At 46.0% G+C, this 12,416-nt stretch overlaps 1 protein-coding gene across 18 annotated transcripts in view; it reads left to right on the top strand.

The window, feature by feature from the left end:
* CFLAR (CASP8 and FADD like apoptosis regulator) overlaps positions 1-12,416 on the top strand; it is a 64,242-nt gene that overhangs the window by 33,875 nt on the left and 17,951 nt on the right. For 11 of the 18 annotated variants that reach the window (XM_019939146.3, XM_019939142.3, XM_019939145.3 and 8 more), the window contains one exon: positions 9,689-10,199. The exons of 5 other annotated variants lie outside the window; for them this stretch is intronic. In XM_019939146.3, coding sequence (XP_019794705.1) covers positions 9,689-10,199 — 511 coding nt within the window. Of the gene's footprint in view, positions 1-9,688; positions 10,200-12,416 lie in introns of those variants that run through there. 2 more of the 18 variants (XR_012333010.1, XM_073807408.1) reach the window with 2 other exon arrangements.

Below are 12,416 nucleotides of genomic sequence, written 5' to 3'. Positions count from 1 at the left end.
AATTTCCCTTTAAATCAGTGCTACATAGCAAACCCTTTTTTCACAGACAGCATAAAGCTAGGGTAGAAAGAATCACAGGTCCACGATCCCTTATTGGAGACCCTTGCATTTCAAAATGTTAAAGTTTTAAGAGTTTAGAAAGATGACATGGCCCACATACCGTAATTTATAGAACATTCCAGTGGGGTCTAGGGCAGGACCCCATAATCAAATATGTGACTATTTCTACAGCAAAAGGAATGAATATTTACACTAAGTGGAATAAAGACTATAAATAGCTTCTCATCAGTTCAGGAAAGGTTTTGCCGCAAAATGAGTCAGGGAAAAGAACCTAAGTTTTTCAGAGCTTTTGGGGCCTTGGAATTGTGGATAGGAGTGGTGGGTATGTGGAAAAGCAGAGGACTTTTAGGCCACCTGAGGGACCACAGAAGCCTCTCTTGACATGTTTATTATTGATATTGTTTTCTCCTAAGAAAAGCTAGTCCAGAAGGAATTACTAGTGATCATTTGTGCTTAAAAAAAAAAAAAGACATTTATAAAGTAGTTTATAATTTTGAGTGTATATGGATTGTCCAGTAACACCCCTGATTGTTGGTGTCCCTGAACAAGTGGAAAGTCAGATTTATACAAGCCCCACTCCCCACAACCCCGCTTCCTCCCTCACTCTTTATTCTGTCTATATTCACCATCATCCTTCCACTTGGGGGCCTTTCCTTTGCCCTGTTTTTTTGGAGCCGCAGCTGAATTGCACCTTTCCCATAATCTTCTCTCCAGGTGTCTTAGACCACACTGATCTTCCCTACTCTGATTTCCTATTTTACCTAAAATCCTACTGTTCTGTGTGACATGTCAGTCATTGTTTTGTGCACATTTATACACTTTGCTTCTCTAGCAAGATTATGGGCTCCTTGAAGAACAGGAACTACATTGTCTACTTCATCTGTATCGCCTCATCACAGTGTTTCTGTAACACAGGAAGAGGAACTTTGTAAAACATGAGTTTTGGGGTCAAGTGAGTTTAAGAAATAATTTGTTGGGCTTCCCTGGTGGCACAGTGGTTGAGAGTCCGCCTGCCGATGCAGGGGACACGGGTTCGTGCCCCGGTCCGGGAGGATCCCACATGCCGCAGAGCGGCTGGGCCCGTGAGCCATGGCCGCTGAGCCTGCGCATCCGGAGCCTGTGCTCCACAGCGGGAGAGGCCACAACAGTGAGAGGCCTGCGTACCGCAAAAAAAAAAAAAAAAAAGAATTTGTTCCTCTTTAGGAGATTTGCAGTGCATGTTGGCCTTAAAGTTTCCGATCAGTGTTCCTGTAACGAAACCTGGTTAAGTCTTGTCAACCTTGCATTTCTCATTCACATTTGACCTCAAAACTCCCCTTTCCACTAAGAATATCCTGCCCACTTGTGTTCCATTCATGCGCCTTATAGTAACTTGAGCTGGGCTTATTAAAGGTACTCAATAAGTGATCATAAATAGACTGATGAAGCGTCCCCTCTTTTTTATTTATTCTATACATTTATTTAATGAATCCTTTTTTTTAGATAGTGTCAAGATAAATGTGAGCTCATTTTCGGTCAAAACACATTCTAAATGAATGAGATCATAACATTTTATTTAGTTCTTTGGATTTCATCTCAGTAGTCCCCAAACGGGTGGGTAATGCTGATCCTAGCCCTTCACTAACAGCCCTGTACTAATTTCAAGGCCAGAAGAAATCCCTCATCATTTCAGGAAGTTAATAAAGGAACAGCTGAATTTTAGAGAGAGAGGGCTGGGTCAGGAGTGGGGTTTCCAGGGTGGGTAGAAGGAGAAGTGGGACTAATGCAGTTGGTTGAAGCTTTATTTTCCAAACTCAACACCCATGTTTTTCTTCCCCTATTTGCAAGTAAGGACGAGGAAGTTACTGTTGATACATGGGACATAGAATCTGGCTGCTCTGAGTCCGTTTTAGTTTAGACTGTAGAGACCTCCCTCTGGTTTCTAAGGAGATCTATTCCATGCAGGAGACGCATCGCAGGCAGGCTCCATGGTTTGTGGTGCAGTGGCTGCCTCTATATTCTTTAAAACTAATATATTTGAATAAGCACTCACAGTTTGCAAAGCATCTTGACAGAAATCTCAATGGGTCCTCTCCGCCACCTTCTGGAGGACACGGTATAGGCATTGGTATTGATCCATTTTATATATGAATAAACTACAGATGTACTTTGTTCAAAGTCACACTGTCACAACCCCCTTGATCCTATAAATTAGACTGGGCTATATCTGTGTTCTTGCTGGCCCGAGAAAGAACAACAGCTAGCATCAGTCCTCACCAACTGATAGAGGAAAGATGTGCTGTTATTGGGAAGTGCCAGCTGTGATGACTTCAGGCTGTGTCCATCGAGTGACTGTTGCCACAGGGATATTTAAGGGATGCTCCCTCTTGGTCTGAGGCCCATCCAGATTTGGTGCTCTGATTGGCCTTGGGGACCTGTATAGCTTTTGGATTCCCCTCCAGCTTTTAGCCCTTTTCCTTCTGTTCTATTAGGTAAGGACTTCCTGCCCTAGACCTCAGATTCCCATCTCCTTCTTAGCTCTTCTACTAATATAAGTTAGTTTTTTTTCAGGACCAGTTCGTTTTTTTTCAGAACCAGGCAAGGTTCAGACCAGTAAGTGGGTGGAAGAGCCAGGACTGAAACTCAGATCTTGTGATTCCAAGACTGTTCCTCTTTCACCCGTATCACGCAGCTGCCTGCTGACTGCCTTGTGGCAGCCCAGCTGCTGCTCCAGCCAGAACCTGTGGGGAGGCCAGATAAAGAAAAGAGATTAAGGCACAGGACAGCATGTGTTCTGTCCAGACCTCTGCATATCAGGATGGAAAGGGAGACTGTGGCTTTCTTTCAAGGACTTTGATAAGGGACTAAATCTATCAGTGAAAAGAGGCTTTTGAGGGGAGCAAGCCAGTCTGAGATAACAAGTAAACAAAAGAGCTTTGCGTCTGGTGTTTCTCTGTTTGCTTCTGCCCCCTAGAGGAGAGAATGCTCCATGACTGGAGAGTGTGACTCCTGAAAGGGAGAGTTTGGACTAAAGCAGTGGGGATGGCATTGGAGTCCTAATCCAGGTTCTCTCACATGGTACAGCGCTTTGTTTCTTCCTGAGCACAGAACTGGGTACTGAAGCCTTGCCTACACCCTCAGAAGCCATGCCTAGTGGGCGGTGCTGCTAAGCCTTTTCTACCACTCTGAGATCCTATGTGGACAAGTGAGGTATTTAATAGGTTTTCAGCAGCTGTCATTTCCTGATAATACTTACTTATCACAGGGTTTTAAGGAGGTTGGCACCTTCTTTATATCTCTTCATTATGACGTGACATATATATATATATATATATATATATATATATATATATATATATATATATATACAAATTCATTTTTTCACCCTTACCTACGGGCCAGGCAGAAGGAGAAAAGTAAGTAGCCTAACTACATTCTTAGGGAATGGTTATTATCATTCCCTTTTGTTGACTTACCTGGTGAAATATTTATCTGATAATGTGTACAAATCACTCCAAAATTTAGTAGCTTAAAACAACAGTATTAATTTATTTATATCTCTCACAGTTTCTGTGGGTCTGGAATTTAGGAATGGCTTAGCCAGGTTGTTCTGGCCCTGAGCCTCTTGGGAGATTGTGGTCAGATGTCAGCTGGGGTCATCTGAAGGCTTGATTGGCTTTGGAGGGGCTTCTCAGGTACTCAGTCACGTGGCTGGTTGGTGCGAGGCCTAAGTTCTTCTCCATGGAGGCCTCTCCACATGGCATTGGGGACCTGTATTGAGTGTTCTCAAGACATGGCAACTGGCTTCCCCCAGAGTGAGTTGTTCCACAGTGACCTGGCTTTGGAAGTCACGTTGTATCTCTTCTGCCACATTCCATTCATTAGAAACGAGTTACCAAGTTGGTCCACATTCAAGGGGAGGGGAATTACACTCTATCTTTTTAAGGGAGGAGTGTCAAAGAATCATGGACTTATTTAAAACCGCCATATCTGGCAGGATGTGGGTCTCCTGAGTGGAATGTTCTACAAGACTCTATGTGATTGTGTCCAGATACTGCTCATAGGCTAGGTGAATTAAATTAAGAGCACACAAGCCAGCTCTTATTTGTCCAGTGGCTGCTTGGATTCCAGATTTTTGTTAACCCAAGGCTGTGTTTCTTTTCCAACTTTTAATCTTTTTCCTGTTTCCTGCTGAGAAGCCAGAAGAGAAATTGTGATTGCTTACTTTTACTTTTATAGTTTACTAGTGGTCGGTAAAGTTGGCAAGACAAGACAGTTGAAACTATTGGTTGAAGCTGTGAGTCTCTGAATTATTTGTCTATCCATACTTCATATTGTTCCCATTTAGTGTCGAGAATTGAGAATTTGTAGTAAACTGTTATATGTACCTTCAGTTATTTATCTTCCCTTGACCCCTTTGTGTGATGCCTAAACTGGTATGAGATAGGACCCCTCTGTTCCTTGGTGGAAGTTATAGGTACTCTGATTACTACCATGTTGTTTGGTTTGGGGTGAATGCAGTCGTAGACTTCTGGAAGGTCATACCCCAGGGGAGGAACAGAAGTGGGTACATAGTCATGAGACAGGGAAGCAAATCCAGAGAAGTGGCTAATAGTTTGGATGACAGCCTGAATTAGGAGATTCTTGTTTAGCCTCTGGGCTTAGGACAGAATGGTTTTTCTGCTCTGAAAATGGACTAAGAACTGGAGGCATCCCTCAGAAAAGGAGTAGAAACTTAATGGGTAGCTCAATAGGATGTGGACTTTTTGAATGAGGAAGAGAAAGATGTCTCTCTTTGCTATTAGAAAGATGAAACAATTCGGTACCTACTTCTCCAATGAAGGCAAACTGAGCAGATGGGAACAAAGTAGATGGGTAGGATTTCTAGGGTTCCAAGGCCATAGAAACTTCTAGAAGATGAACAAAAAGATTTTTAAAAAGAGAACAAGGAATATTTTTATTGAGCACCAGGAGCTTTATTTGTATTATCTCACTTAGTCTTCATAGCATCCTCATGGGGTGGGTATCTTCACTTCCACTTAAAGCTAGGGAGACCCACTTCCTTAAAGCAATGCAGCCTGTAGGTGTGGTGAGGTCAGTGTTAGAAGGCAGGCTTGTCTGCTTTTTCCACTGCTTTACACTGCTTCTCGAGGCAAAGTCAACCCAGGATTCCTGGAAACTAGGAGAAGAATCTCTGGGGGCCCTGTAGGGCAGGGGTCCCCAACCCTCCAACCACTGACTGGTACCGGTCCGGGGCCACACAGCAGGAGGTAAGTGACGGGTGAGCAAGCGAAGCTTCATCTGTATTTACAGCCACTCCCCATCACTCGCATTATTGCCTGAGCTCCGCCTCCTGTCAGATCAGTGACGGCATTAGATTTTCATAGGAGCGTGAGCCCTACTGTGAACTGCGCATGTGAGGGATCTAGGTTGCGCGCTCCTTATGAGAATCTAATGCCTGATGATCTGAGGCGGAGCTGAGGCGGTGATGCTAGCGCTGGGGAGCGGCTGCAAATACTGATTATCATTAGCAGAGGGGTTTGACTGCACAGTGACCATAATAAGTCAATTGCTCGCAGACTCATATCAAAACCCTATCAGTGAGGGGCAAGTGACAGTTAAGCTGCATCTGGTGGCAGGCTTTAAGTCAGAATCCAACACTTACTTTAGTCCATGCGTGGCCCACCCATTATTTTATTTACCGTTTCTGTCCACACCTCTTTCCCGTACTGCGCACTTGTCTCAGTCACAGTTTTGGTAAGCCCTCAAGCTAACCCTAGCCAAAATAGGTAAAAAACAAACAGTGCTGGAGAGCTTCTTTGAAAAGAGGAAGGGCTTCCCTGGTGGCGCAGTGGTTGAGACTCTGCCTGCCAATGCAGGGGACACAGGTTCGAGCCCTGGTCCGGGAAGATCCCACATGCCGTGGAGCAGCTGGGCCCATGAGCCACAACTACTAAGCCTGGCGTCTGGAGCCTGTGCTCTGCAACAAGAGGGGCTGCGACAATGAGAGGCACCGCGATGAAGAGTGGCCCCCGCTTGCCACACCTAGATAAAGCCCTAGCACAGAAACGAAGACCCAACGCAGCCAAAAATAAATAAATTAATTAATTTTTTAAAAAAAGAGGGAAAGACCCAATGATGAGACAGCAGAAGACTCTAAGACTGCCAACAAAAAGAAAGCTTCATTTTAAAGGAAATACCAAGAGTCCTACTTAAATTATGGGTTCATTGCAACAGGTGATTCACATTCTCCAAACCTGCTTTGTATAATTTGTGGCGACTGGCTATCCAACGGAGCCATGAAACCTTCAAAACTGCTTCGCTACATGGAGACCAAGCACCCTGCGTCAAAAGACAAGCCTTTGGGGACTTCCCTGGTGGTGCAGTGGTTAAGAACACACCTGCCAATGCAGGGGACACGGGTTCGAGCCCTGGCCTGGGAAGATCCCACATGCCGCGGAGCAACTAAGCCCACAACTACTGAGCCTGCGCTCTAGAGCCTGCGAGCCACAACTACTGAGCCCGCGTGCCTAGAGCCCCTGCTCTGCAACAAGAGAAGCCCGCGCACCGAAATGAAGAGTAGCCGCCTCTCGCTGCAACTAGAGAAAGCCCGTTCGCAGCAACGAAGACCCAACGCAGCCAAAAATAAATAAAGAAATAAGTTTATATATAAAAAGAACCCCACAAGCCTTTGGAGTTTTTCAAAAGAAAAAAACGTGAACACGAAGAACAGAGACAATCATTGAAGGCTACCACGTCATCAAATGTGTCTGCATTGAGAGCATCATTCTTAGTGGCTAACTGCATTGCTAAAGCTGCATTGCTAAAGAAGTCCTTTACTATTGGTGAAGAGTTGATCCTGCCTACTGCTAAGGACATGTGTCATGAGCTTTCAGGAGTGGCTGCAGTTCAAAAGGTGGCACGTGTTCTTCTTTCGGCTAGCACCGTAACTAGACGAATTGATGAAATAGCAGAAGATATTGAGGCACGGTTGTTAGAGAGGATTAATGAGTCACCGTGGTACTCAATCCAGGTTGACGAGTCTATCGATGTTGACAACAAGGCAACAATGCTTGTTTTTGTGCAATATATTTTTCAGGAGGATGTGCATGAGGATATATTATGAGCACTTTTGTTGCCAACCAACACCACAGCTGCAGAACTATTCAAGTCTTTGAATGATTACATATCAGGAAAACTGAATTGGGCATTTTGTGTTGGTATATGCACAGATGGAGCGGCTGCCATGACTGGACGGCTTTCTGGTTTCACTACGGGTCAAAGAGGTCGCTTCTGAATGTGTGTCTACGCGCTGTGTCATCCACAGAGCAAAATGCCGGCTAGCCGAAAAATGGTACCTGAACTTAACAATGCTTTGCAGGACATGGTTAAAATTATCAACGACATTAAAGTGCATGCCCTTAACTCACATCGGTTCGTGCCCCTCTGTGAGGAGATGGACCCAGAGCACACACGTCTTCTCTTATACACAGAAGTGACATGGCTTCTAAAGGTAGATCACCGGCCAGAGTTTTTGAGTTATGAGAGCCGCTCCAGGGATTTCTTGTAGAAAAACAGTCACCACTGGCAGCACATTTCAGTGACACAGAATGGGTCGCAAAACTTGCTTACTTGTGTGACATATTCAACCTGCTCACCGAACTCAGTCTGTCACTTCAGGGGAGAACGACAGCTGTGTTCAAGTTGGCAGATAAAGTGACTGCATTCAAAGCCAAACTGGAATTATGGGGGTGACGAGTGAACATTGGGATTTTGACATGTTTCAAACATTAGCAGAGATTTTGAAAGAGACTGAACTGGGGCCTTCTTTCTCCCAGCTGATGCATGATCACCTCTCTCAGCTTTCAAAAGAGTTTGAGCATTACTTCCCAACCACAAAAGACTCCCGAACTGGGAAGGAATGGATCTGCAACCCATTTGTGAATAAGCTGGGCGAATCGACTTTGTCTGCGCTAGAAGAGGATCAATTGCTTGAGATCGCAAATGATGGTGGCCTTAAAAGTATGTTTGAGACAACTTCAGACCTCCATACATTCTGGATTAAAGTCAAGGTGGAATATCCTGAGATTGCCACAAAAGCATGGAAAAGCCTGCTTTCATTTCCAACATCCTATCTTTGTGAAGCAGGGTTTTCTGCAGTGACAGCAACCAAAATGAGATCATGGAGTAGACTGGACATAAACAACACTCTTCCGGGCTTCCCTGGTGGCGCAGTGGTTGAGAGTCCGCCTGCCGATGCAGGGGACACGGGTTCGTGCCCTGATCTGGGAAGATCCCACATGCCGCAGGGCGGCTGGGCCTGTGAGCCATGGCCACTGAGCCTGCGCGTTCGGAGCCTGTGCTCCGCAACGGGAGAGGCCACAACAGTGAGAGGCCCGCGTACTGCAAAAAAAACCAAACCAAAACAAAAAAACACACTTTGGGTGTCACTGTCTCCCGTCACCCCCAGATGGGACCATCTAGTTGCAGGAAAACAAGCTCAGGGCTCCCACTGATTCTGCATTATGGTGAGTTGTAGAATTATTTCATTATATATTACAATGTAATAATAACAGAAATAAAGTACACAATAAATGTAAAGCGCTTGAATCGTCCCGAAACTTCACCCCACCCCACCCCCAGTCTGTGGAAAAAGTGTCTTCCACGAAACCGTTCCCTGGTGCCAAAAAGGTTGGGGACCGCTGCTGTAGGGCGTCTTGGCCAAGGGCCCTCCCTTGCTCAGTCAAAGGCTACACTGGGAAGTAGGTCATGAGAGGAGCTGGGGAGTCTGGGAATGGTCCCAGCTTAAATCCAGGGGCCTCCGGATCAGCTCACAGCAGGTGGAGGTGAGGGAACTCATGACCTGGGTCACCCTTTCTGCGGCCATTGGATCTAGGTTTAGATCTCCATGCTGCAAATGCACCCATTCCTATGAACTTGTGAGTTATTGTAAGAAAGAGCCCTTTGAACAATCCCCAACTTTGTTTTGGCTAAAAGGAAAAAGTATTTCCTCTCTTGGTTCGTTTAGACTAGAGGTGGACTCAGTCTCTGCCCGTGGCCAGATGCGGTGGTGGCCTCAGGCAGGGGAAGTGGTATAACAGGGGACAGACCATAACTGGGAACCTGGGACATGAAAGTCACACATCTCATGTTTTAGGCTGATTCTATCCCTCCTGCCCTGTTCTTAGGTCCTTTAAAGCCTCAAACTATGACACAAAAGCAGAAACAGACAAGTAATTAGACCATGTTTAGGATTGCTACCCAGTGTTTCTTGAGCTTTTCTTACTGCTGTGTTTTTTTTTGTTAATTTTTGGCCGTGCTGGGTCTTCTTTGCTGCGCACATGATTTCTGTAGTTGCGGCGAGCAGGGGCCACTCTTTGTTGTGGCGCGCGGGCTTCTCATTGCGGTGGCTTCTCTTGTTGCGGAGCACGGGCTCTAGGCACATGGGCTTCAGTAGTTGTGGCTCGCAGGCCCTAGAGCACGGGCTCAGTAGTTGTGGCGCACGGGCTTAGTTGCTCCGCAGCATGTGGGATCGTCCCGGACCAGGGCGCGAACCCGTGTCCCCTGCATTGGCAGGTGGATTCTTAACCACTGCGCCACCCGGGAAGTCCCTCCTGTGTTGTTTTTCATGTTTGTTTGTTTTTTCCAGACATTCTTGAGGAAACCTTCACTGCCCTGGGCTATGAAGTCAAGCGTTTCTTACATCTCACTGTGGAAAATATAATGCACATTCTTGGCCAAGTTGCGCACATGCCCCAACACCAAGACTACGACAGCTTCGTGTGTATCCTGGTGAGCCGAGGGGGCTCCCAGAGCGTGTTTGGCGTGGATCAGACTCACTCAGGGGTCCCTTTAGATCATATCAGAAGGATGTTCATGGCAGATGCATGCCCCTCTCTCTCAGGGAAGCCAAAGGTCTTTTTTATTCAGAACTATGTGACGTCAGAGAGCCAGCTAGAGGACAGCAGCTTCCTGGAGGTGGATAGGCCATCAGTGAAAAGTGCAGAATCCAAGGCCAGGCAGCCCGGGGCCTGCGTGATTCACCGAGAAGCTGACTTCTTCTGGAGCCTGTGCAAAGCGGACGTGTCCCTGCTAGAGCGGTCCTCCCCTTCACCGTCACTGTACCTGAAGTGCCTCTCCCAGAAGCTGGGGAAAGAAAGGTGAGCCACCCAAGCTGTGGTGGATCCTGGCCCCAGTTGTTTATTTTCTGCTACCAGGATGGAAGTGCCACTGTGCCATATTTGATGCCCTTTTCTTCAGGGGGAGGGATTTTTCATTCCTTGTTGGGGTTGCCTTAGGAGTATGATAATAGACTCTGCACAGTTTATGAATGCTTTGTACTTCAGAAGGTCATATAGTAGTCAGCTTGTGGTTTGGATATTTTCCTTCAAAATTAAGAAATGTCTCTTTTTTCTTATTACAAAAACAATACATACTCCTTACTGAACATAGATCATGAGATATAGATGCTGAAAGCAGAACATAACAAGCAGTTATAATCCTACTTAGTAGAACTAATCTGTTAACCAAATCTTGGTGTGTTGCCTCCCAGATCATTTTTGGATACTGATACAATCATATATAAAGATGTTCTTTAAGCCAAAATGAAATCATAATCTACTGTTACTTTATAACCTGCTTTTAGTTTGTGCAACAGTATATTTTTACATGTCAGGAATCACATTTTTATGGCATCATTTTATTTTATTTATTTGCTTAAAAATTTATTTAATTATTTATTTATTTTTGGCTGAGTTGGGTCTTCGTTGCCGCGTGCAGGCTTTTTCTCTAGTTGCAACGAGCGGGGGCTACTCATTGTGCAGGTTCCTCTTGTTGCGGAGTACCGGCTCTAGGCATGCGGGCTTCAGTAGTTGTGGCACGCGGGCTCAGTAGTTGTGGCTCACGGGCTCTAGAGTGCAGGCACAGTAGTTGTGGTGCACGGGCTTTGTTGCTCCACGGCATGTGGGATCTTCCCGGACCAGGGCTCGAACTCATGTGCCCTGCATTGGCAGGCAGATTCTTAACCACTGAGCCACCAGGGAAGTCCCTATAGTATCATTTTAATGTCTACAGAGCAGTCCCTAATATGGCTATAGCATAATTTACTTGGCCAGTCTTTAGTTGTTGGGCAATGTTTTACTTTCACAAAAAAGAAAGGGTTCAACGTCTTTGTAGCTCAGTATTTGTGCTTATTCTTAATTGTTTTCTTGAAGGGAAAATTCCCAGAAGTGGAATTACTGTGTTGAATGACAAGCATTTTTTTTTTTTTTTTTTTGCGGTACACGGGCCTCTCACTGTTGTGGCCTCTCCCTTTGCGGAGCACAGGCTCTGGATGCACAGGCCCAGCGGCCATGGCTCACGGGCCTAGCCGCTCTGCGGCACGTGGGATCTTCCCGGACCAGGGCACGAACCCATGTCCCCTGCATCGGCAGGCGGACTCTCAACCGTTGCGCCACCGGGGAAGCCCGACAAGCATTTTTAAAGCCTCTGATGCATCTTGTCAGGTTGTCCTCTAGGACAGTTAGACCAGCTTTTTGTTTTTTGACCACGCCACGCAGCTTGCAGGACTTCAGTTCCCAGACCAAGGATTGAGCCCGGGCCCCTGGGAGTGAGAGCGCCGAGTCCTAACCACTGGACCCCAGGGAATTCCCATAGATCAGCTTTTATGAGAGAGTCTGCATCCCTGAATTCTCACTGATACCGTGTGCTCGTTTATTTCCCCAAGTCTTGAGGTTGATAGGTGAAAAATGGTACCTAGCTATACAGGTCTGCAAGTCTTTGTAACTTAGACATTTTTGATGTTTATTGGCAAGGATACTTTTCTAAGGGAAACGTTGGTGACCTGGTGTCCTTCTGGGATGAGGGAAGCCTTACTGTACCTCAAATGTAAGATTAGCAGTCCCTTTTCTGTTGCCCCCTAATCACAATTTAGAATTTCTCTGAGTCACCTGTGAAAGGCATCTGTTGTAGCTTGGGGGACCCCAGGAATAAATCTCAGGGCCTGGGACCCCTAGCCTCCTCAGGGATGGCAGAGCAAAAAGGGAGGGCTAGAGCAGGGGCAACTCAGCCTTCCAAGGTACATACGCCACGGGCCAACGGTATTATTGGCCTTTTACATCCATCCTGCATTTGCATGGATGATCCAGATGGGTTATCATCTGGCTGGTGTGTACCCAGACTAAAACTCAGTTGCCCCTGTGGGTGGGGACTGTGGTCATTGGGTCAGAGTGCTGCAAACCTGTTTGGATCACTTGCTAAGCAGCTTGTAGAATATTTAGAAAGGAACAACTTTAAAGCACTTTCATATCTGTTAGCTGCTTTCAACCTAATGCTAATCTGTCTCCTCATTGATATTTGCGTGGAATTAATTTTTGCCT

The sequence above is a fragment of the Tursiops truncatus genome, chromosome 7, assembly GCF_011762595.2.
Source record: "Tursiops truncatus isolate mTurTru1 chromosome 7, mTurTru1.mat.Y, whole genome shotgun sequence".
Lineage (NCBI taxonomy): Eukaryota > Metazoa > Chordata > Mammalia > Artiodactyla > Delphinidae > Tursiops > Tursiops truncatus.
This window is presented reverse-complemented; position numbering and strand designations above follow the sequence as displayed.